At 44.1% G+C, this 22500-nt stretch overlaps 1 protein-coding gene across 9 annotated transcripts in view; it reads right to left on the reverse strand.

The window, feature by feature from the left end:
* Window positions 1–22500, reverse strand: part of adgrl3.1 (adhesion G protein-coupled receptor L3.1) — a 203832-nt gene that overhangs the window by 49432 nt on the left and 131900 nt on the right. For all 9 annotated transcript variants that reach the window (XM_083532498.1, XM_083532500.1, XM_083532499.1 and 6 more), the window contains 3 exons: window positions 22171–22359; window positions 18394–18432; window positions 3748–3931 (listed from right to left, as the gene is read on the reverse strand). In XM_083532498.1, coding sequence (XP_083388624.1) covers window positions 3748–3931; window positions 18394–18432; window positions 22171–22359 — 412 coding nt within the window. The remainder of the gene's footprint in view (window positions 1–3747; window positions 3932–18393; window positions 18433–22170; window positions 22360–22500) is intronic.

A 22500-nucleotide genomic window follows, 5' to 3' on the forward strand; every position in this document is an offset into this window, starting at 1 on the left:
TTGGTGCCATATGTCCATTTCTCGTGTTCTCTCTCTCTCTCTCTCTCTCTCTCTCTCTCTCTCTCTCTCTCTCTCTCTCTCTCTCTCTCTTTCTCTCTCTGTTTCGACTCTCGTTCTAATTTGCTTGTGCTGCCCCTTCAGTCTCACATTCGTTCCTTTTGTGTCTCAGACTCACTTATTACATTTTCTCTTTACTCCATGAATCTCATTTGTGTTTTGTGCCTGTGTGTGTGTATGTGTGTGTGTGTGTGTGTGTGTGTGTGTGTGTGTGTGTGTGTGTGTGTGTGTGTGTGAGTGAGTGTATACTGTTCTTCGTTCATTCTAATTTGAAATCATTTTAAATTTCATGCTCTGTTCACTACTTTGCACTAAAAGTCCCACGCACACAAATGCTACATTAGTAAAGATATATTTGGTTAAATACTCAGTGTAACTTCCTTCATGTCAGTCATTAGCAATTTATACTCAAAAAACCCTATACAAAAAAATGCTAACCAAACAATGTGAAATGTATTTTATTTAGTCTAGTTCCTAAGTTGACCTTGAAATCAGCTTGCTGTGTGAAAGAACAGTTAAACAAGTACACACACATCTTGCTAGGTAATTAAGATTCAGTTCTTGTATCACTTCATGTCAAGTCTGTAATCAGACGCTCCTGTGCTATCATGCCATCAAACACGCTGTACATACACTATGTGGACAAAAGTACTGAGACACCTTAATTTTTTAACCCATATGTGGTTCTTCCCCAAACTGTTAACACAAAGTTTGAGACACTATTGTATGGGATGTCTTTGGATGTGGTAGCATTGTGGTACTAAGAGATTCAAACCTGTTCCAGTATGACAATGTCCCTGTGCACAAAGTCATCTCCATGAAGAAATGCTTTACATGAATTGGGCTGGAAGGTCTCCTGCTATAGAGCTGTGACCCTCCACCCTATTAAACACCTTTAGGATGAATTGAAATGCTGATTGAACCCCAGGCCTCCTCACTAGGCATTAGTAAGGCAAGTACTTATGATTGCCTGAGCACAAATCTCCACAAGCACATTCCAAAATCTAGTAGAACATCTTACAGAAGAATGAAGTTTATTTAAACAGCAAATAGGATGTTAAAAAAGTACATACCAATCTTATGGTTGGGTGTCCAAAACTTTTCATGTACTTCAATAATACAACACAAAAAAGCTATCTTGTTGTACTATAATTAGTAGATCACGATTTTGAATCCTGATAAAGGCACAAGCTATCCTGGGAACCAATGTGGGAGAGACAGCATTCTCTCTCTCCTGTCAATCACAGCACCAGTAGCCAATTATACACATCTGTGAGCTTGTGTATGTGGCAAATGACAGACAGCTGTATCTTATTTAATTCTGTATGTATTTACTTGTTTATTATTCATTCACTTATTTATTCAATATTTATAATTGTATTTGCCAATGTGTGTCTGTCTATTTATCTGTTTATTCAAAAAGTGGAGACAAACATAAAATAAAAAAAAAGTTCAGCTTTTAGATTTCAGAACTATTAAATGTGACTGGTTCTCTGAAGCCACCTCCCATTGAATTAACCTCAAATCACAGTTCATTTTGGCAACAAATATTAAAATTATACCTCAACTAGCTACTCTTGGGTCTCAATGATCTGAAAGAATAATGTCCGCAATATAAATGCCATCTTTATAATAAAGGCGGTAAAGGTTTCTGTGTTAATTGTTTTCAATTTGTCACCCTCAGGGTTAAAAGTGTAAGCAGGTCATTTGTGTGACAGATCCTGTTACAGTGTGCATCCACTGACCTGGACCAGGTATCTGCTTCTGTAAACGTCGAGTTCTTTTACTGTCAGCACACTAATGGATTTGCGGGTCGGAAGGTTAGCCGTTTGATCAGCCGTCGTATTTGTGGTGGGTATGTGACGAGTGCTCGGTGTGGGGGCGTTTTTTTTTTTTGTGTGTGTGTTTTCGTTTTTTGCATGTTGCCATTTTTCTTTACTTTTACAAGCTGAGATCACCTTTATGTTAGTTGGTCTTCGTATCTAAACACTCACTTCATTTTAAGTACCACACTTCATTAGACAGGTGATAAAATTTATTTAAAAAATACTAATAATGATTGAGTCATGATGTGTAAATGTTGTTGTCTACTTGCACTGTAGAAATAAAATAGGTCAGGAAAAAACCACAATGGAAACCTAAATCCTGTTGAAATTGATGCTTACTGAACCTTCTTCTTCTTCTTCTTTCGGCTGCTCCTATTAGGGGTCGCACAGCGGATCATCCTTCTCCATACTACTCTGCCCTCTACATCTGCCTCTTTTAAACTAACTACCTGCATGTCTTCCTTCACCTTATCCATGAACCTCCTTCTTGGTCTTTATTTTTTCCTCCTTCCTGGTGGCTCCATATCCTACCGATATACCCCATGTCCCTCCTCTGCACATGTCCAAGCCATCTCAATCCGGTCTCTCTCACGTTGTCCTCTAAACATCCTACATGCGCGGTCCCTCTTATAAACTTGTTTCTAATCCTGTCCATCATCGTCACTCCCAATGAAAATCTCAGCATCTTCAGCTCTGCTACCTCCAGCTCCACCTCCTGTCTTTTACTCAATGCCACTGTCTCTAAACCATACAACATCGCAGGTCTCACCACAGTCCTATAAACTTTCCAATTTTACTCTCTCAGATACCCTTCTATCACAAATCACTCCTGCTATCACTCTTCTCCACCCACTTCACCCTGTCTGCACTCTTTTCTTCACTTCTCTAACACACTCTTCATTACTTTGCACTGTTGCACCTGAACACAATATCATCTGCAAACATCATAGTCCATAGAGACTCCTGTTTGACCTCGTCCGTCATCATGGCCATCACCATTGCAAACATGAAAAGGCTCAGAGCCGATCCTTGATGAAATCCAACCTGCACCTTGAACCAGTCTGTCATTCCTACTGCACACTTCACTGCTGTCACACTGTCCTCATACATGTCCTGCACCACCCGCACATACTTCTCTGCCACACGTGACTTCCTCATACAATACCACAACTCCTCTCTCCACCCTGTCTGACGCTTTCTCTAAATCCACAAACACACAATCACTCTAATCAAACTAAAGAATCCTGCTAGAAATGTTTTGGAATCTGTATGCTTTATGACATCCTAATGGTCCCTACTACTGTCCAGTAGATACCAAAATGTGCTCTACAAATTGCCAAAAACTTTTGATTGATCTTTAGTCACTAGACATAACATGTCAAAAACAGGCGTCAAACAAATATAAGTAAAGGCTCTCAGAGACAATTAAAACCAGTACAATTTACTTTATACCCGTGAAACCTATTGCCAAATGGTTTTCATTATGATGTGCTTGTGGAAATCAGTCAATCAATCTTATCAAACCAAAGAACCCATTATAGAAAATTGTTTCAATCTGTATTGTGTCGTATGAGTAAGGACTGCAATCAAAATAAATGCACATACATTCTCTGAACCACAGTGCATACATCTACTGTATGGGAAATTCATCAAAAACCTTCCCACCAATCAGATCCGAGCGTTCAGCAGAGATGTGCCATAAAAGAACCTGCCTGGCAGTTAGAAAATATTATTTCCTGTAGCTATGGTGTTAAGTCTATGTGTGTGTGTGTGTGTGTGTGTGTGTGTGTGTGTGTGTGTGTGTGTGTGTGTGCGTGTGTGTGTGTGTGTCTGTGTGTGCGCATGTGTTGCAATATAGACATACGGATGTTGTCGGTGTTCTCCTGGATGGTGTCAGTCTTGAGCAGGTTGTCGGCGAGCATGAAGGCAGCCGTCTCCACTGTGTCCAGAAGCATGGTGGCACAGCGCAGCTGATCCATCACTGACAGCGCCTTCCACGCAGGCTGAGCGCGCCCACACAGCAGGTTATTCACCGTCTCCACCATTGCCTGGAGGAGGGAGAAAATCCACAATGAGACACCAAGATGAAACGAGAGGCTGCCTCGGTGCCCTAGAGACGAGTATAGAAGCAGTGACATATATAGACAGAATTGCCACACACACACACACACACACACACACACACACACACACACACACACTCACACATACACACAGAGCTGTCAGAACAAATTTTATTATGTGCATACTATTTTTTTTCAATATTTACATATTAAAAAAATTAAAAATTGCATACTCCTTTCTGCATTCCACTAAAACTCTCACCAATAAAAAAACCTTGAGTTCAGCAAGTGATGTCAAATCCAGATGGCAGCAATAACAGTAGACAAAAAGGCCATTTATTTTCTTTAAGAAGTATTTGATTTAACTCAAGCAGCATAAAGACACGTTTGCTTGTTGAAACTGTAACAGTGATTAATGAACATATATCCCTCATCACAGTTTGCTGTTCATTCATAAAATTTTTTAATACACTGTACACAATGGTTTTTGAGCTCGGAGTTCCCACATCTGCGCATGATTCACAAAACGTTTTTGTAGCTTAATTGTCTGGCCCAAAGTTATACAGACCTATAAATCAAATTGATAATTAGATATGAAAAAGATAAACTGTGTCCTATATGGTAATTAAAAAGAGTCTCTTTTCCTTTGTTTGAATCTCAAATTGAAGGTTTATTAGGTACACTGTGCATTATGCCATGGTTCCTGCTTTGGTGTCCTGCACAGATTGGTGATTTATCTGCCTGGAACACACCTAATGAATAGCTGAGATGAATCAGTTACCATTTGGCAAGGCAAGCACCAAACTCTGCTAAACCCTGAACTAAAAGAATTGCTTAAGATGCTGTTCTGTTTCAGGGAGCAGAGAGTCATGAGGGATTCAGTCGACCTGTGTGTCGGATACATCAATTAAAAATAAATCTAAATGAAAAATCTCAAATAAAAAGTTTAAACACTATGTCAAAGGATCAACATCCTGTAAAATATCATGCTTGGCTCTTATGTCAGTTTCAGTATTTTGGTTGTTAAGATATGTTTAAAGCAGATTTTAAGACGACACGGAAATATATGAATCAGCAGGGCTGATTTTTTACTTGCACAGTCTTTATGGAATCAAAACTTTTCCAATGTAACTTTTAATGCAATAATCAAAAATGTACAGTGAGAAAGAAAAAATGTGAAATGAAATAAAAAATATTTCTTCAAATAAATAGCTTTTTTTGTTTTGTTTTTGTTACCTAATAACAGTTTATAATGGTGTTGCCAGAGTTTATGACTACTCTTTCAAAGTTTCAAACCACTACTTCAGGGCTTTACTCATTGTTTAGTAAGATTTGGTTGGGCAGTCATGACTGGACTCCAGCAGATACAAGGTGGTATTAAAAAGTTCCAAGCTCTGTTTACAAGAAATTATTCTATTTATCTATGTTTACACAATATAAAAATATTCAAAATAGTCCCCTTGCACAGCAATACAGCACTCTGATCGTTCCTGCCTCTTATGAAATATGTCATGGAAGGCTTCTTTTCAAAGTGTGTCAAGCACCTTCTGCAATTCACACTGAATCTCTGTAGATGGAGACATGGAGTGAAACCGGTACCAGCTTCTCGAGGGAGCCGACTGCCCTCACATGTCTTTGCGGACGCTCCTCTCCCGTAAAGCACTCTTAGAGGAGAGTGTTCCTGCTCCTCATGGTTCTGGCCCTGCTTGCATTCAACGACCTGGGGCTCACAAATGGACCTGGCAGAGAGTCTGGAGATGGGCTTGTCCTTTTCTCCCTCCACACCTGCCTGATCCAGCGTTTGATCTAAAACTTCAGAAGCACGACTTTCAGCGGTTTCTTCCCTTTGGGGAGAGTGCAAAGTTCCGCCTCTCTTCCTCTCAGGAGGGAAAGGGGGTGGAGTTCTTTTCAAGGAGACGTTAGAGGCAGTGACCCGAGCCGTAGCCAAGCTTGATATAAATTGGCCGTCCGATCAGCAGAAAGTTCGCCTTGACGAGCGCTTTCTGCAACCCGCATCACCGCCTCCATGCCAGGGTCTGCCCTTTTTTTCCGGACCTGCACACAGCGGTGTCCAGGTCTTGGGCTAAGCTATATTTGGTCCGCCTCTTCAGTCCTAGAGTCTCCCTATACCCTAGTATATTTGGAATGAAAGAGTGTGGTTATGGGACGATGGCCCAGGTTGAAGAGATGCTGGCATAGCTATCTCTCCCTGGGTGCTGCATCATCCTTAAAGACCCTGGCGCTGCCCACCAAGCCCCTTTGAACTACCTCGGCAGGTCAAGCCGTAGGATGCTTGCACACCATGGCGGAGCTCTTGGTGCACCAGAGGTCAGTCTCGAAAGACTGATTCCTTAAGAGACTATATGGCAGTCTAAGAAGCTTTGCCAGATGTGTCTCGGTGGGTCCTGCGCACTGTAGACAAAGGCTATACGATTCAAGCTTTACGGACCTGGTGGGTCCCGAGCGGGCTCTGGTTATGGAACAGGAAGTGAGTACACCTCGTGAGCAAGGAGGCCATCGAGATGGTCTGAGAACTAGTTTGTCACGAAAAATCTGAAGGATGCATACTTTCATGTATTCATTCTTGCATCTTACAGCAATGCGGCTGTGGCTCTGGTCCCTCTGAGACTTCAGGGTGTCCGCATTCTAAATGACATACTCAATCGGAGCAGTTGGCGGTCCAGCATCGAGTTGTCATTCTCGCTCATATGAAGGAGTTGGGGTTACGGCTGAACACCAAAAAGAGTGTGCTTTCTCCATTACAGAGAACCACTTATGTAGGTGTAGTATGGGATTCGACCATCACGCAGGCGCAGTTGTCTCCTGCTCAAATCTCATCTATCTGAACGCCATCAAGAGAGTGAAAGAAGGCAAGTCACTTACTGTTAAGCAGTTACAGAGAGTGCTGGGGCATTTCTTTCCAGATCCTCAGAGCCCGCCATGTGTTGGTCAGTTCGGACAACACCTCTGTGGTTTCTTATAACAATCACCATGGGGGTCTGCAATCTTGCCTCCTGTACAAGCAGGCACGTTAGATCCTCCTGTGGAGCCAGGGGAAGCTGCTCTCCTTTAGGGCAGCATATATCCCAGGCCACTTGAACGAGTGAGCAGACACCCTCTCGAGGCAAGGGCCTAGGCCTGAGAAATGGTGTCTCCACCCGGATGCAGTAGAGCAAATTTGGGAAAGATTTTACCGAGCTCAGGTGGACCTGTTTGATAGAGTTTGCCGGGACCGGCACCATTTGGATCAAATTAACTGCCCGGTCAGCCCAGTGCTGGAATTCCTTAAAGAACAGTTCACCAAATGGTTGAATCTTCCACCCTGAAGGTTTACGTGTCTGCCATTGCAGCCTCTCATGTCAGCCCCTCATGGGGCAACCCGTTGGTGACACATTTTCTCCGTGGTATGATCTAGAGGGCCTGCATGGGACTTTGCCATTGTCTTGGAGGCCCTGTCGGAGCCTCCATTTGAGCCATTGACCGAGGTGCCTTTAAGGTTCCTCGCAGTCAAAACTGTGTTCCTCTTGGCTATCTCCTCTCTCAAGAGAGTAATGGATCTTCGGGGCCTCTCTGTGGCCCCTTCTTTCCTGGAATTTACTTCAGGCATGGCTAGTGTCTTCCTCTACCCTAAATCAGGGATTGTTCCCAAGGTACCCTTGGTCGTTCAACAACCTGTTATGCTCCAGGCATTCTTGTGTCCTCCTTTTCAGGCCCCAGACCAGGAGAAGCTTAACTGACTGTGCCCAGTGCAAGCACTCACTTGACACTTGAGTGTGGAAGCCTCTAAGGCTTTGTCCTCTGGAGTTTCCCTCCAAGGCATCTTCAACACTGTGGGCTGGACCACCCCGCTTACCTTTGTCAGATTTTATAGCCTTGCCACTACTGGCCCCTTTGTCCTTCGACCTAGCTGTGCCCATCCTCACTAAGCAGGGATTGGTCAGTCTGGCGTTATTGGACTCTCGTTCCAAAAGCATCGTTGACACAGCACGAGTTCCTTAAGGGGAACGACTCCAGATTATGTATGTAACCATGGTTCTTCAAAGAGGAAACGAGACGCTGCGTCTATATGCAAGTGTCACAGTTATGATGTGAACATACATTATTAGTATCAAAATGCATACCAAGTACAACTCTTTGTATACTGACCATGACAAACAATGAATTATTTACTTTATCATCGAATTACCTTCAGAAGTAAAGACATATGTACACTGTGCAGACACTGCTCAAATTACAGATATCAACAGACAACAGAACATACATTTCTGTGTAGTTCTATGTATTCTACAGTATTCAGAGGAACAAAATAAATTTGGCTTGGCATTACAGACCTCATATATTTAAAAAGCAATCCAGTTGTCTATCTGGCTGTAAGTGTGTGGATAACAGTTTGCCCCCAAATCTTTTTTATTTTGCAATCAATGAGATGTTGTAACACAATGCATTGCTCAACACTAATCGTTTTATAATGGATGGATTTTCAATTGAATCCTTTTTCCAATATCAATATCAGTGTAGTTTGTGTGTCATTGTGGCTTTCTGTTTTGTTGTGGCTTTCTGTTTTAAAGAACCCAATAGAATAGAAATTATATGATAGATCCATCATAGAAATTCAAATGGTTTCCACTACAAATCATCAGCTGTTATCCATTCAAACCATTACCAAAGGGTTTCCATTATTTGTGGTTGTGTACATCATGAAAACATTATTGTCAGAACAAAGACATCGTTACCAAACATTTTGGATTCTGATTGCTTAATGGTGTCCTAATGGTTGCTACTGGTGTCCAGGAGATACCAACATATAGCCTTTCCAAAGATGCTCTTTTGTCTCCAATGGCATCCACTACCCATAACATTTAAGGCAAACAAATGACAGGTAGAGACTCACAGAGACCATTAAAATCAACACAATTAATATCCAAAAAAAGCATTTACCACATGGTTTCCATTCAATCATTCTGATCAAACCATTATTAGAATCTGGATGCTTAATAGTGTCAATCCTTCTAATCAAACCAAAAATGCTTAAGCTTCATGATGTCCTAATAAACCCAATTGCTGTCCAGTAGACACCAACACATAACTTTGACAAATGTGCTTTAATGGTCTTTAATGGACTGAACAACATGCCTCCGATAGTAGGCAATAAAACGACCATTAAAAACCCACAGCAACCATTACATTTTCCAGTAAACAATACAATAGAAGTTCCATTATAAATATTAAAACCATTACAAATTCTATAAGGGTTTCTGTTCCTTTTTGCAGCCACAGCAGCAGTGGGGATGAAATGAAAGCATGGTGTAGAAAACAGCCCAAAGCACAAGCTAATCATTAAGGCGAAAATGCCGAATGGACAAGCTTTGCTAATTTGCCATATAAAAGAAAGACACAATTCTCTGTAGACCTTGTCAGTAAAGCAGCTTGCACATTTTTTTTTTCTGTTTATATTATTGTGTTGCTGTTTTTTTTTACATATACATACATTTTAGAGCCTCATCCTTAAACATATTCAAATATTATACAAAAAGAGAAAAGGAAAAGAAAAAAAAAACATTTAGAAGTGTATCCGATAAGTGAAATTCGCTTTGACAGCCGAGGAGACGGTGTCACCCATCTGGCGCCTGGACTTCACAATAAGGATGGATTTCCCATAATGCCCTGCCTCGCCATAAAGCACTTACATCTTCCTCGTCTGGCCAAGACATTAATATCTTTCTCACTTTTCTTCGCTCTCTCTTTGTCTGCCACCGCATACACATGCACACACACTCACACAGGCGCGCACACACATACATAAAAGCTCATACATGCTCACACACACAGCATGTGTCTATCTTTGTGCTAATATATAAATCTGTCAATGTAAAAGCAGCTTTATAGGAAATATGCAACACTGTGAAAATGAGGGTGAGGACAATCACACACACACACACACACACACACACACACACACACACACACACACACACACACACACACACTGCTATCGTCGTTATATATACTTCCACTGACTCGACTATTTCTGTAGCTAAATGCTGCCATACACCAAACTAAATTTTTCCCCTAATATTTTTTCTAAAAAAACAGACAAAGCACACACACACACACACACACACACACACACACACACACACACACACACACACACACACACACACATTTACAATGATATCAGGTCTAAACTGCATAATATACCTGAAACTAATAAATGGACATTAAGAGTAAAGTAGGTGGTGTTTCAACTGCGTTTAAATACACAAGACAATAATATGCTGGGATATTAAAATTTCTAACCTTAATACACGAGTACACTGTAGAGCCTCCAGGTTATTAAAATCCCGCTATTACAATCAGGATGCTCCTGCATATCTTGCAAAAAAATAATAAGCAGATTTCCTTTTCTGCCACAAATTAGGAACAGCTATACACCTATACACCACTATTTTACGAACAGATATACACCTGAAAAAAAAATCATGCGTCAGCAGCACAGCATGTTATGCACATACATGTCAAGAGCTTGGGGTAATGCTCACAACAAGCATTACAATGTGCGAAAAATGTTTTTGGCTGCTTTTTCAGAAATCACATGCAAAGCAAAAGAAAATCAGACTGATTTGAGCTGACATGAAGGTTAGCATCAGGTCAAGCATCCCGGAACACTTAAGGATGACTTCGATTCAGCATTTCAGAACTCTAAACCTTAAAACACCTTCCAGCTCCTCTGTGTGTTGGCTTTTTTCATGCTAGGCTGCCTGTTTGTTAGCATGCCTACAGTGCATCATGCTGTTCTAGCAGTTGTGATACCTGGTCAATGACACATGAAGTGAAATCATACGCTTCAACAATTCTGGCAATTTGCAAACAAAAGCACAATCTAAAGAAAAGAGTATCGTCTGACTGTAACCAAAGAGAAATCTTTTCATTTTTTCATGCTGAAAACACATTTTCCTGTAAACATAAGGATTGAAATGGTTAATCGAAACCACAGGGCCAATTCCCATTAGAAAGTGGTTTAATTTCACAGGCAACAAAGCTAAGTGATGTGGCTATGAACTGGCACGATGCTGCTGAGATATGCTAATAGCACTAACTAGCCGAGTTGAGCACTTTCTATAAACCACTACTAAAAGCTTTTGCCATTATACTGTAACACAGAAATAAATGAAACAAAAAAAAAGATCAAAATGTGCGAATGTGATAAAGTGCAGTACTATTAGCTTAGCTCTAACACAAGATACTGTACAATGTCACTAAGAAAAATTTGCATCATTATTCCTTTGTTCATACAAATATAAAAAAAACTAGATTAATTTCTAATAATTTCTATTATAATTTCACCACACAGCTTATATGCTTTGGATCATGACAAGATCCTTTCTTTCTTCACAATTTCCATTACCTTTGTTGAGGTACATCCTAGTTCCAAACAATTTAGATTTGTCACTCGCCTTGGCATTTTCTTTGTGTGTTCAAATCTGCCCTTCTAATTCTTACTGCTGGTGAATTACTTGCATCAATATATTTCTGCTTTCAGAAACAGGTCTTCCTGCGGCTGTTCCATGTCTGTTCATTTCGGTGAAAAATGAGTGAAACAATTGCTGCCATTGTTCACTATTTCGCCAGAGGTTTTGCAACTCTTCTATTTAAGCTCCTGCAGCCGTAAACATACAAGTGTGAAGGAAAGTCCACTGACGTATAAAACTGTTGTCTATCTATCTTTGCTAAAAAATAAATAAATAAATAAATAAATAAATAAATAAATAAATAAATAAATAAATAAATATATAAGGTAACACGCTCTGGCTGGTTTATATATTTCTTGGTGCCGCAGTGCTGTGCTCTTTTTCATATCCGACCATCTGTCTGTTGGAAGAAACTTTTTTTTACTATGCATATTAATAAACGTGATTATTTTGTGCAGGATACAGTAGTTTGCAGTCTCTTTACTTCATTGAGCAAAGAATGAAGACACTTAATGAGACTACAGCTGAACTACCTACTGTACTAAATAAAATAGGAGAAGACGCTTTCAGGTAGTGGATCTTACTGTATCTTATGTATTTATGTTATTCATATAATCCAAAAACATATTTTCTTAGATTATGTGTTAAGATTACAAAAAATATCAGAGCATAATATATTAATTTTCTTACTAAAACCACTGTAGAAGACATTGAATCTATTCTTCCTTCCCTCAATCGTTTACTCTTTGTATATAAGCTTCTTCTCATTCTTTCTTCAGAAGAAAGATAGAGGGATGTTTTGTCATTTGTCTGGTTGATGCAGGCTAATGTGCCTATTGGCTGAATCATTCTGCCCCAGTTACAGTAGCTCTGTGTGTGTGTGTGTGTGTGTGTGTGTGTGTGTGTGTGTGTGTGTGTGTGTGTGTGTGTGTGTCTGCCTGCTTAATTTGAGACCACAAAAGAAACAAAGGTAAGAAACTGGGATGCAAAAGTATAATGTTTGTTAATAAACGCTTAGTGTTTAGTGATGTTGTTGTTGTTGTTGTGTGTGTGTGTGTGTGTGTGTGTGTGTGTGTGTGTGTGTGTGTGTGTGTGTGTGTGTGTGTGTGTGTGTGTGTGAAAAATAGAGAAAGAGAGGGGAGAACTACAATACAACTAAAGATAACAGTAAGGCATTTTCCCTCAAAACACAATTCGTGTTACAGTCACACTCCCCTTTATCTGCAGCCTGCAAAGACAGACAGATACACAATTGTGCATGCACACACAGATACACACACACACACACGCGTGCGCACACAAGCACACACACACACACACACACACACACACACACACACACACACACACACACACACACACACACACACACACACACAAGGTTGCTAAATGGAGCAGAACTGAAATTCTTTGAAGCTGTGAGGCTAATACAGCGTAAAGACTGCATCAGGCCACAATACCTCTCTCTCTCTCTCTCTCTCTCTCTCTCTCTCTCTCTCTCTCACACACACACACACACACACACACACACTCTCACACACACACACACTCTCACACACACACTGCAGATATCAGTGACCACTGAGAATTTTAGTATGTGAGAAAAGCTCAAACTGCTGGATTTCTGGAATGTTCTCAATGTATTACGTAAAGAATAAAAATTTGGTGCTGTGGCGTGATGCGACTCTGACTGTAGTTCGGGTCGCAGGTTTATATCAATGCACTTGTTCTAATACATACTGGTTTCAGTAGTAATTTATGTAGTAACTAATTATAAAAAAAATTATCTTAATTAAATAAGATATGCACCCTAACCCCACCTACAAACAAAACCAAACACCTACCCTAACCCCACCTACAAGCAAAACCAAACACCTACCCTAACCCCACCTACAAGCAAAACCAAACACCTACCCTAACCCCACCTACAAGCAAAACCATCCACCCACCCAAACCCCACCTACCACCATAACCATCCACCTACCCTAACCCCACCTACAAGCAAAACCATCCACCCACCCTAACCCCACCTACCACTATAACCATAAACTCTCCTATCACCATAATCATCCAACCACATACCATCCACCCACTCTAACCCCACATACCACCATAACAATTCACCCAAGTAAAATCTACGCACCCTAAACACACCTACCACCATAACCATCCACCCACATAAAACCATAACCATGCACCCACATACCATCCACCCACTCTAACCCCACCTACCACCATAACCATTCACCCCCACAAACCATCTATTCACCCTAACCCCACCTACCACCATAATCATCCACTCACCCTCGCACCATCTATACCACAACCATTAACTCACATAACATCCACCCACCCTAACACCACCTACCACCATAACCATTAACCCACATACCATCCACTCTACCTTACTCCACCTACCACCATAACCATCCATATACCATCCACTCATTCCAGCCCCACCTACTATTTTAGCAGTCCACACAAGTACCATCTACCCACCCTAACCACACTCACCATCATACCCATCCACCCACATACCACCATAACCATCCACTCACATACCATCCACCCACTCTAACCCCACCTACCACCATAACCATTCACCCACAAACCACCCACTCACCCTACATCCACCGACCACCAAAACCATCCATATACCATCCACCCATCCTAACCACACCTACCATTATAACCATCCACCCACTCTAACCCACCTACCACTATAACCTTCCACCCGTGTTGGTAATTTATTTTGCTGCATTTTTATGTTTATTTTACTTATATATTTTGTTTAGTTCCTATTTCTCTTGCTCTGTAGTTGGATGCTGTTTTGCCAATACAAAATATTGTTTTATGCCAAAGCACACACTGAATTAAACTGAACTGAACTTTGGTAACTGGCTGGTTGGAGTGAACAGGAAAATTGGATATTATGGATAATATGAGTATGATCAATATACACACATTTTTAAAACTACTCTAACTAACTATTCAAGGTATTGATTTGATCCGTGTGCAGGTGTCAGGCTGCAGACGCGGAAGCAGATAAAGTCCAATCATGTTCTTTATTGAGGTGCAAAAAACAAAACACTCATACACCAATGAAAACAAAAGCAAACCCAGACATCCGCTCGTAACGAAGTATCCACTATGAGCGCGAATGTCAAACGCCTAATCCCAATGTAAGTAAAGCTTTCGGCAATGAGTACTTCAATAAGGAAATGGAGTTCGGAGAAATAGCCAGCGGTGAATCCCGGCGTTTGAGCAGCCACGCGATTTACCTGCATGACAATACAACGACCGACAGCCTGTGACTCAAGAACGTGAGTTTATGTAGTCTGATCTTTCATGAGCCACAGCTGTCGGTAATCTTGGGAAGCAGCGTGACTGCTATCGAGGGGGGCGTGGCAGGGTGGATCTCTGACAGCTACAAACGGGGGCGTGGCAGGGTGAATCCCTGACAGCTACAGAGGGGGGCGTGGCAGGGTGAATCCCTGACAGTACCCCCCCATCCAGGGGCGACACCTGACGCCCCAAAACCCACCTATGCCAGGCGGGCCAGGGCACTCCGAGGAAGGCCTCCTTAGATGCCTGGGAGCAACGGAGGCCTGGTGAACATCCTCTGCGGAGAGCCGGCATGGAACAACACCTTGCAGGAGGATCCGGAACGGAGCCACGCCCTCGGTGCTGACGGGAGGCTGAGTAAAGCCCCTGGCGGGGATTGAAGCCGGAATGATCTCCATGGCGGGGAACCGGAACTGGACGCCAACCATGACAATGACCGGGGAGTGGAGGACGTCCCGGGCGAGACCAGGAACGTCGTACCACCCTCTGAGGGACCTGGAGGACCGACGTCGCCGTCAGAGGGACCTGGAGGACCGACGTCGCCGTCAGAGGGACCTGGAGGACCGACGTCGCCGTCAGAGGGACCTGGAGGACCGACGTCGCCATGCGGGGATCCTGTGGGCGATCCGTCGTCCTGAAGAGGACCTGGGGGCGAGACGTCGCTCCCTGTGGAGCTTGGATGCGATCCTTCGCCCTGCGTAAAGCCTGGATGCGATCCTTCGCCCTGCGTAAAGCCTGGATGCGATCCTTCGCCCTGCGTAAAGCCTGGATGCGATCCTTCGCCCTGCGTAAAGCCTGGATGCGAGCCGTCGCCTTCTGCGGAGCCCGGGGGCGAGCCGTCGCCTTCTGCGGAGCCCGGGGGCGAGCCGTCGCCTTCTGCGGAGCCCGGGGGCGAGCCGTCGCCTTCTGCGGAGCCCGGGGGCGAGCCGTCGCCTTCTGCGGAGCCCGGAGACGAGCCGTCGCCTTCTGCGGGACTGTGGGGTGAGCCGCCGCCGTCGGTGGAACCCGGGGGCAGCGGTTCAACTTCCCTTTCGCAGTCCTGGAGCCGGGGTGAGTGCACAGGGAAACCCCTGGGCGTAGGGGCGCTCCTTGGGACCCTTAGGAGCAGATCGGAGTCTACTGGGCAGCCTGGAAATGAGGTGAAGCCTGCCTGGAGAGCCACGAGCAGAGAAGGGCTCGCCTGGAGGTCCACGACATCAGTGGAGCTCTCTTTGGGACACTGAAGCGGAGACGAGCTCGTGGGGTCGCTCGGAGGCGGAGACGAGCTCTCGGGAGGAGCCTGGAGCGGAGTCGTGCCCTCTGGAGGAGCCAGGAGCTGGGCGGAGCTCTCTGGAGGGACCTGGAGCTGGGCGGAGCTCTCTGGAGGGACCTGGAGCTGGGCGGAGCTCTCTGGAGGGACCTGGAGCTGGGCGGAGCTCTCTGGAGGGACCTGGAGCTGGGCGGAGCTCTCTGGAGGGACCTGGAGCTGGGCGGAGCTCTCTTGGAGATCCTGAGGCGGAGCCAAGCTTTTCGTGGGCATGTCGCCTTGGAAGGGGCTCAGGGATGTGGCGTCGTCTGGAGAGGGACTCGGAGGAGTCACTTCGCCTTCTGTGACCGAAGGTGGCGGCGCGGCGCTCTCGTGAAGACTCTGTGGCGGCGCGGCGCTCTCGTGAAGACTCTGTGGCGGCGCGGCGCTCTCGTGAAGACTCTGTGGCGGCGCGGCGCTCTCGTGAAGACTCTGTGGCGGGAAAGCACACCCACGGGAACCTCGGAACAGAGCGGCACGCCTGTAGAAGCTCTGTGACGGCATGGTGTGCTCGCCGACGCTCGGAGATGGTGTGGTGCGTCCACGAGAACCCCGGAACACAGCGGCACGCCTGTAGAAGCTCTGTGACGGCATGGTGTGCTCGCCGACGCTCGGAGATGGTGTGCTGCGTCCACGAGAACCCCGGAACACAGCAGCACGCTGGTAGAGACCCTGAGATGAAGCAGCCCTTTCATTAAAACATTGGGGCTGAGCTGCAGGCTCATGGGAAATCCGGCACGGAGCCACGTGCTCTTGAGAACCTTGGAATGGAGCACCTTCCTCCTCAAGGGAACTGTAGTGGAGATCCACCACCTCTATCCCCAACTTCCCCAGAAGCAGCCCGCTGAATTCGGCGAGTGAGCCGAATTTGCCCCCTTTGGCGCTCCATAGTGAGCTGGCTTTGGCAAGAACTTCACCAGACAGGAGGGAAATACAGAGGGCAATCTTGGCTCGTTCGGAAGGAAACCGGGAAATGTTAACAGCCACATACTCGCCGATGCCTTGCAGAAATCCGCCTAATTCGTCTTTTTTCCCCGAGTAACGAGCCGGTAATCCCCTCGCGCTCTCTGAGGGGCGTGGCGCAGCCGCGCTTTCATGATCCGGCTTCTGTGGATCTGATCCGCGAGGAGCGGCACTGAGCTTCCGGAGGAAATCCGAAGCCGGGTTCAGCTGCCGATCCGTCGCGGTCGGAATCGCGGAATGGCGAATCCGCGTTCGGTATAGGTCGGTCGTTCTGTCAGGCTGCAGACGCGGAAGCAGATAAAGTCCAATCATGTTCTTTATTGAGGTGCAAAAAACAAAACACTCATACACCAATGAAAACAAAAGCAAACCCAGACATCCGCTCGTAACGAAGTATCCACTATGAGCGCGAATGTCAAACGCCTAATCCCAATGTAAGTAAAGCTTTCGGCAATGAGTACTTCAATAAGGAAATGGAGTTCGGAGAAATAGCCAGCGGTGAATCCCGGCGTTTGAGCAGCCACGCGATTTACCTGCATGACAATACAACGACCGACAGCCTGTGACTCAAGAACGTGAGTTTATGTAGTCTGATCTTTCATGAGCCACAGCTGTCGGTAATCTTGGGAAGCTGCGTGACTGCTATCGAGGGGGGCGTGGCAGGGTGGATCTCTGACAGCTACAGACGAGGGCGTGGCAGGGTGAATCCCTGACAGCTACAGAGGGGGGCGTGGCAGGGTGAATCCCTGACAGCAGGACACATCAGTTATTTTTTCAGTAGAAAGCCCTGAGATTGCTCCTCGAGAGAAAGTATAAATATAGTGACCTTTATCTGTCTATTGATGTATCCATTGAACTTAAGCAGCAGATTCGATACGCTTAGTGTTTTATTCAGTCAATCAGTAAAACATAAAGATTTCTGTACTCTGTATGGTCCCTCCCTCCCCCACACACACACATACATATATTGCCTTGCTTACAAATGCCCTCTTCCATTTCTTTTTCTTCATCTTCTCCAGTCATAGCTTACTGTCATTCTGCTTTTGCTCACTTTTGTTATGTATATGTGTGTGTGTGTGTGTGTGTGTGTGTGTGTGAGAAACTACACTCTCCTGATATGACATTGCTGATCAGCGCTGACATCATCAGTGTTTTCTCTAAAGGAAAAATGTGCTCTAGTCACAGAAATGTAAAGAATTACAACAAAGCTATGTGGCACACGCACTCATACACACACACGCGTGCACGCGCACGCGCACGCACACACACACACACAAACACACACACACACACACACACACACACACACACACACACACACACACACACACACACACACACACACACACAAGCAGTCAGAAATGGACAGATGCAAGACATACCTGAATGAAGAATCGGCAGGATCGTTCTCTCTTTTGGAGCTACAAACAACAAAAAGTACACAAATTAATAACAGTGCATAAACATGGTCTTAAACTGAAAACACACACACACACTCACTCTCACACACATACACACACACACACACACACACACACACACAGGCACATACAGAAACACTAATATAATACTGTCAAAAAGATATTGTGCCCGAATAAAAGTACAATGATTATGATCAGTAAGTAATACATAATACAGCTCACTACTACACAACACTTACTATACCTACAGCTCACTGCTACACAACACTTACTATACCTACAGCTCACTGCTACACAACACTTACTATACCTACAGCTCACTGCTACACAACACTTACTATACCTACAGCTCACTACTACACAACACTTACTAGACCTACAGATCACAACTACACAACACTTACTATACCTACAGCTCACTACTACACAACACTTACTAGACCTACAGATCACAACTACACAACACTTACTATACCTACAGCTCACTGCTACACAACACTTACTATACCTACAGCTCACTACTACACAACACTTACTATACCTACATCTCATTGCTACACAACACTTACTATACCTACAGCTCACTACTACACTACACTTACTATACCTACAGCTCACTACTACACTACACTTACTGTACCAACAGCTCACTACTACACTACACTTACTATACCTACAGCTCACTACTACACAACACTTACTAGACCTACAGATCACTACTACACAACACTTACTATACCTACAGCTCACTGCTACACAACACTTACTATACCTACAGCTCACTGCTACACAACACTTACTATACCTACAGCTCACTGCTACACAACACTTACTATACCTACAGCTCACTGCTACACAACACTTACTATACCTACAGCTCACTACTACACAACACTTACTATACCTACATCTCATTGCTACACAACACTTACTATACCTACAGCTCACTACTACACTACACTTACTATACCTACAGCTCACTACTACACTACACTTACTGTACCAACAGCTCACTACTACACTACACTTACTATACCTACAGCTCACTACTACACAACACTTACTATACCTACAGCTCACTGCTACACAACACTTACTATACCTACAGCTCACTGCTACACAACACTTACTATACCTACAGCTCACTACTACACAACACTTACTATACCTACATCTCATTGCTACACAACACTTACTATACCTACAGCTCACTACTACACTACACTTACTATACCTACAGCTCACTGCTACACAACACTTACTATACCTACAGCTCACTGCTACACAACACTTACTATACCTACAGCTCACTACTACACTACACTTACTATACCTACAGCTCACTACTACACTACACTTACTGTACCAACAGCTCACTACTACACTACACTTACTATACCTACAGCTCACTACTACACAACACTTACTAGACCTACAGATCACTACTACACAACACTTACTATACCTACAGCTCACTGCTACACAACACTTACTATACCTACAGCTCACTACTACACTACACTTACTGTACCAACAGCTCACTACTACACTACACTTACTATACCTACAGCTCACTACTACACAACACTTACTAGACCTACAGATCACTACTACACAACACTTACTATACCTACAGCTCACTGCTACACAACACTTACTATACCTACAGCTCACTGCTACACAACACTTACTATACCTACATCTCACTGCTACACAACACTTACTATACCTACAGCTCACTACTACACTACACTTACTATACCTACAGCTCACAACTACACTACACTTACTATACCTACAGCTCACTACTACACTACACTTACTATACCTACAGCTCACTACTACACAACACTTACTGTACCTACAGCTCACCACAGCTAGCTAGCTAGATAGACAGATAGATAGATGGTTCTGGAATCTTTTTATATCTTCATAACTCATTTAACTTCTGTGTCACTCTGAGGTGAATGAAAGAAGAAAAACAAGATATTTTGTGTGTGTGTGTGTGTGTGGTTGTGCGTGCGTGTTATATAACAGCACTTTAGTAGGGGAGAGGTTTTAACAGAAACTTTCTTCCAATCAAGGCACTCTTCTCCTTCTTTTTCTTTTTTCAGCTTCTCCCATTAGGGGTCGCCACAGCGGATCGTCCGTCTCCATACCCCCCTGTCCTCTACATCTGCCTTGTTCACACCAACAACCTGCATGTCTTCCCTCACCACATCCATGCACCGCCTCCTTGGCCTTCCTATTTTCCTCCTTCCTGGTGGCTCCATCCTCAGCATTCTCCTACTGATATAACCCACGTCCCTCATCTGTCTCTCAATCGCGCCTCTCTCACTTTGTCAACAAAACGTGCTACATGTGCTGTTCCTCTGATGAACTCATTTCTAATCCTGTCCATCCTAATCACTCCCAATGAAAATCTTAACATCTTTAGCTCTGCTACCTCCAGCTCCACCTCCTGTCTTTTACTTAATGCTACTGTCTCTAAGCCATACAACAAATCACTCCTGCTATCACTCTTCTCCTCCCACTACACCCTGCCTGCACTCTTTTCTTCACTTCTCTAACACACTCTCGATTAATTCGCACTGTTGACCCCAGGTACTTAAACACATCCACCTTCTCCACCTCTTCTCCCTGCAACCGCATCACTCCACTACCCTCCCTCTCATTCAAACACATGTACTCTGTCTTACTCCTACTAACTTTCATTCCCCTTCTCTCCAGCATGTACCTCCACCTCTCCGCTCTTCTCAACCTGCTCCCTACCCTCACCACAAATCACAATATTATCTGCAAACATCATAGTCCACAGAGACTCCTGTCTGACCTCGTCCCTCAACCTGTCCATTACCACTGCAAACAGTAGAGGACTCAGAGCCGATCCTTGATGCAACCTCCACCTTTAACCAGTTTGTCGTTCCTACTGAACACTTCACTGCTGTCACACTATCCCCATACATGTCCTGCACCACCCTCACAAACTTCTCTGACACACCTGACTTCCTCATACAATACCACAATTCCTTTCTTAGCACCCTGTCGTACTCTTTCTATAAATCCACAAACACACAATACAACTCCTTCTGACCTTCTCTATACTTCTCTATCCACATTCTCGAAGCAAATAATGTGTTTCTGGTGCTCTTCCTCGGCATGAAACCATACTGTTGCTCACAGATGGTCACCTCTTCTCTCAGCCTGGCTTCCACGACTCTTTCCCATAACTTCATGGTGTGACTGATCAACTTAATTCCCCTATAGTTACTGCAGGTCTGCACATCTCCCTTATGCTTAAAGATCGGTACCAGCACACTCCTTCTTCATTCTTCAGGCATCCTCTCACCTTCCAGAATTTTGTTGACCAACCTGGTTAAAAACTCCACTGCTATCTTTTCTAATAATCTCTTAATCGCTGCTCTCACTTCCTCCTTACTAATCCTATCCACTTCCTCAATAGTCAACACATTTCTATCTCCATCATTTATTGCTCTAACTTGTAGCACATCCTTCCCAGCTCGGTCCATGTAAACACTGCAAACATATAATAGCATTGTAAAAAGGCGAGTATGACACATTGCACGCGTTCCTGTGCTGCTGTTGTTCTAAACCGTAGCAGAATAAAAAACGGAAAAAAAAACAAAACATCACATTGTAGAAAAATGTGTGTGGTGCAAGAGTGTGAATGTCAGTGTGTTTGTTTGTGTGTTCATGTGTGTATGTGTGTGTGTGTACCTTGTTAAGGCTGCGTGCTGCTGTGTCTTTCCCTCCAGGAGTGAGGTTTCTCAGCTGCACATCCAACAGTTCCACCAGCTGGGCCATTGCTCTGACGGTGGATGGGACGTCTCCGGGACGCAACACCGCCGTCTTTGTCTGCTCGGCTAACTCACGTGCGACGATTGCAGCCGTCTCTCCTGACCTCATCTACAAACGGACACATCATGATGATGAAACAGGTCTAAGTATTTCCTTGACGTTTTAGCTGTGCAGTTCTCATTTCACAAACTTGAGAGGCAAAGTCTGTCACAAGCAACTTTGATGCTGACTTGAAAAAAAAACTTCACT

Source organism: Silurus aristotelis, assembly GCF_946808225.1.
Source record: "Silurus aristotelis genome assembly, chromosome: 27".
Lineage (NCBI taxonomy): Eukaryota > Metazoa > Chordata > Actinopteri > Siluriformes > Siluridae > Silurus > Silurus aristotelis.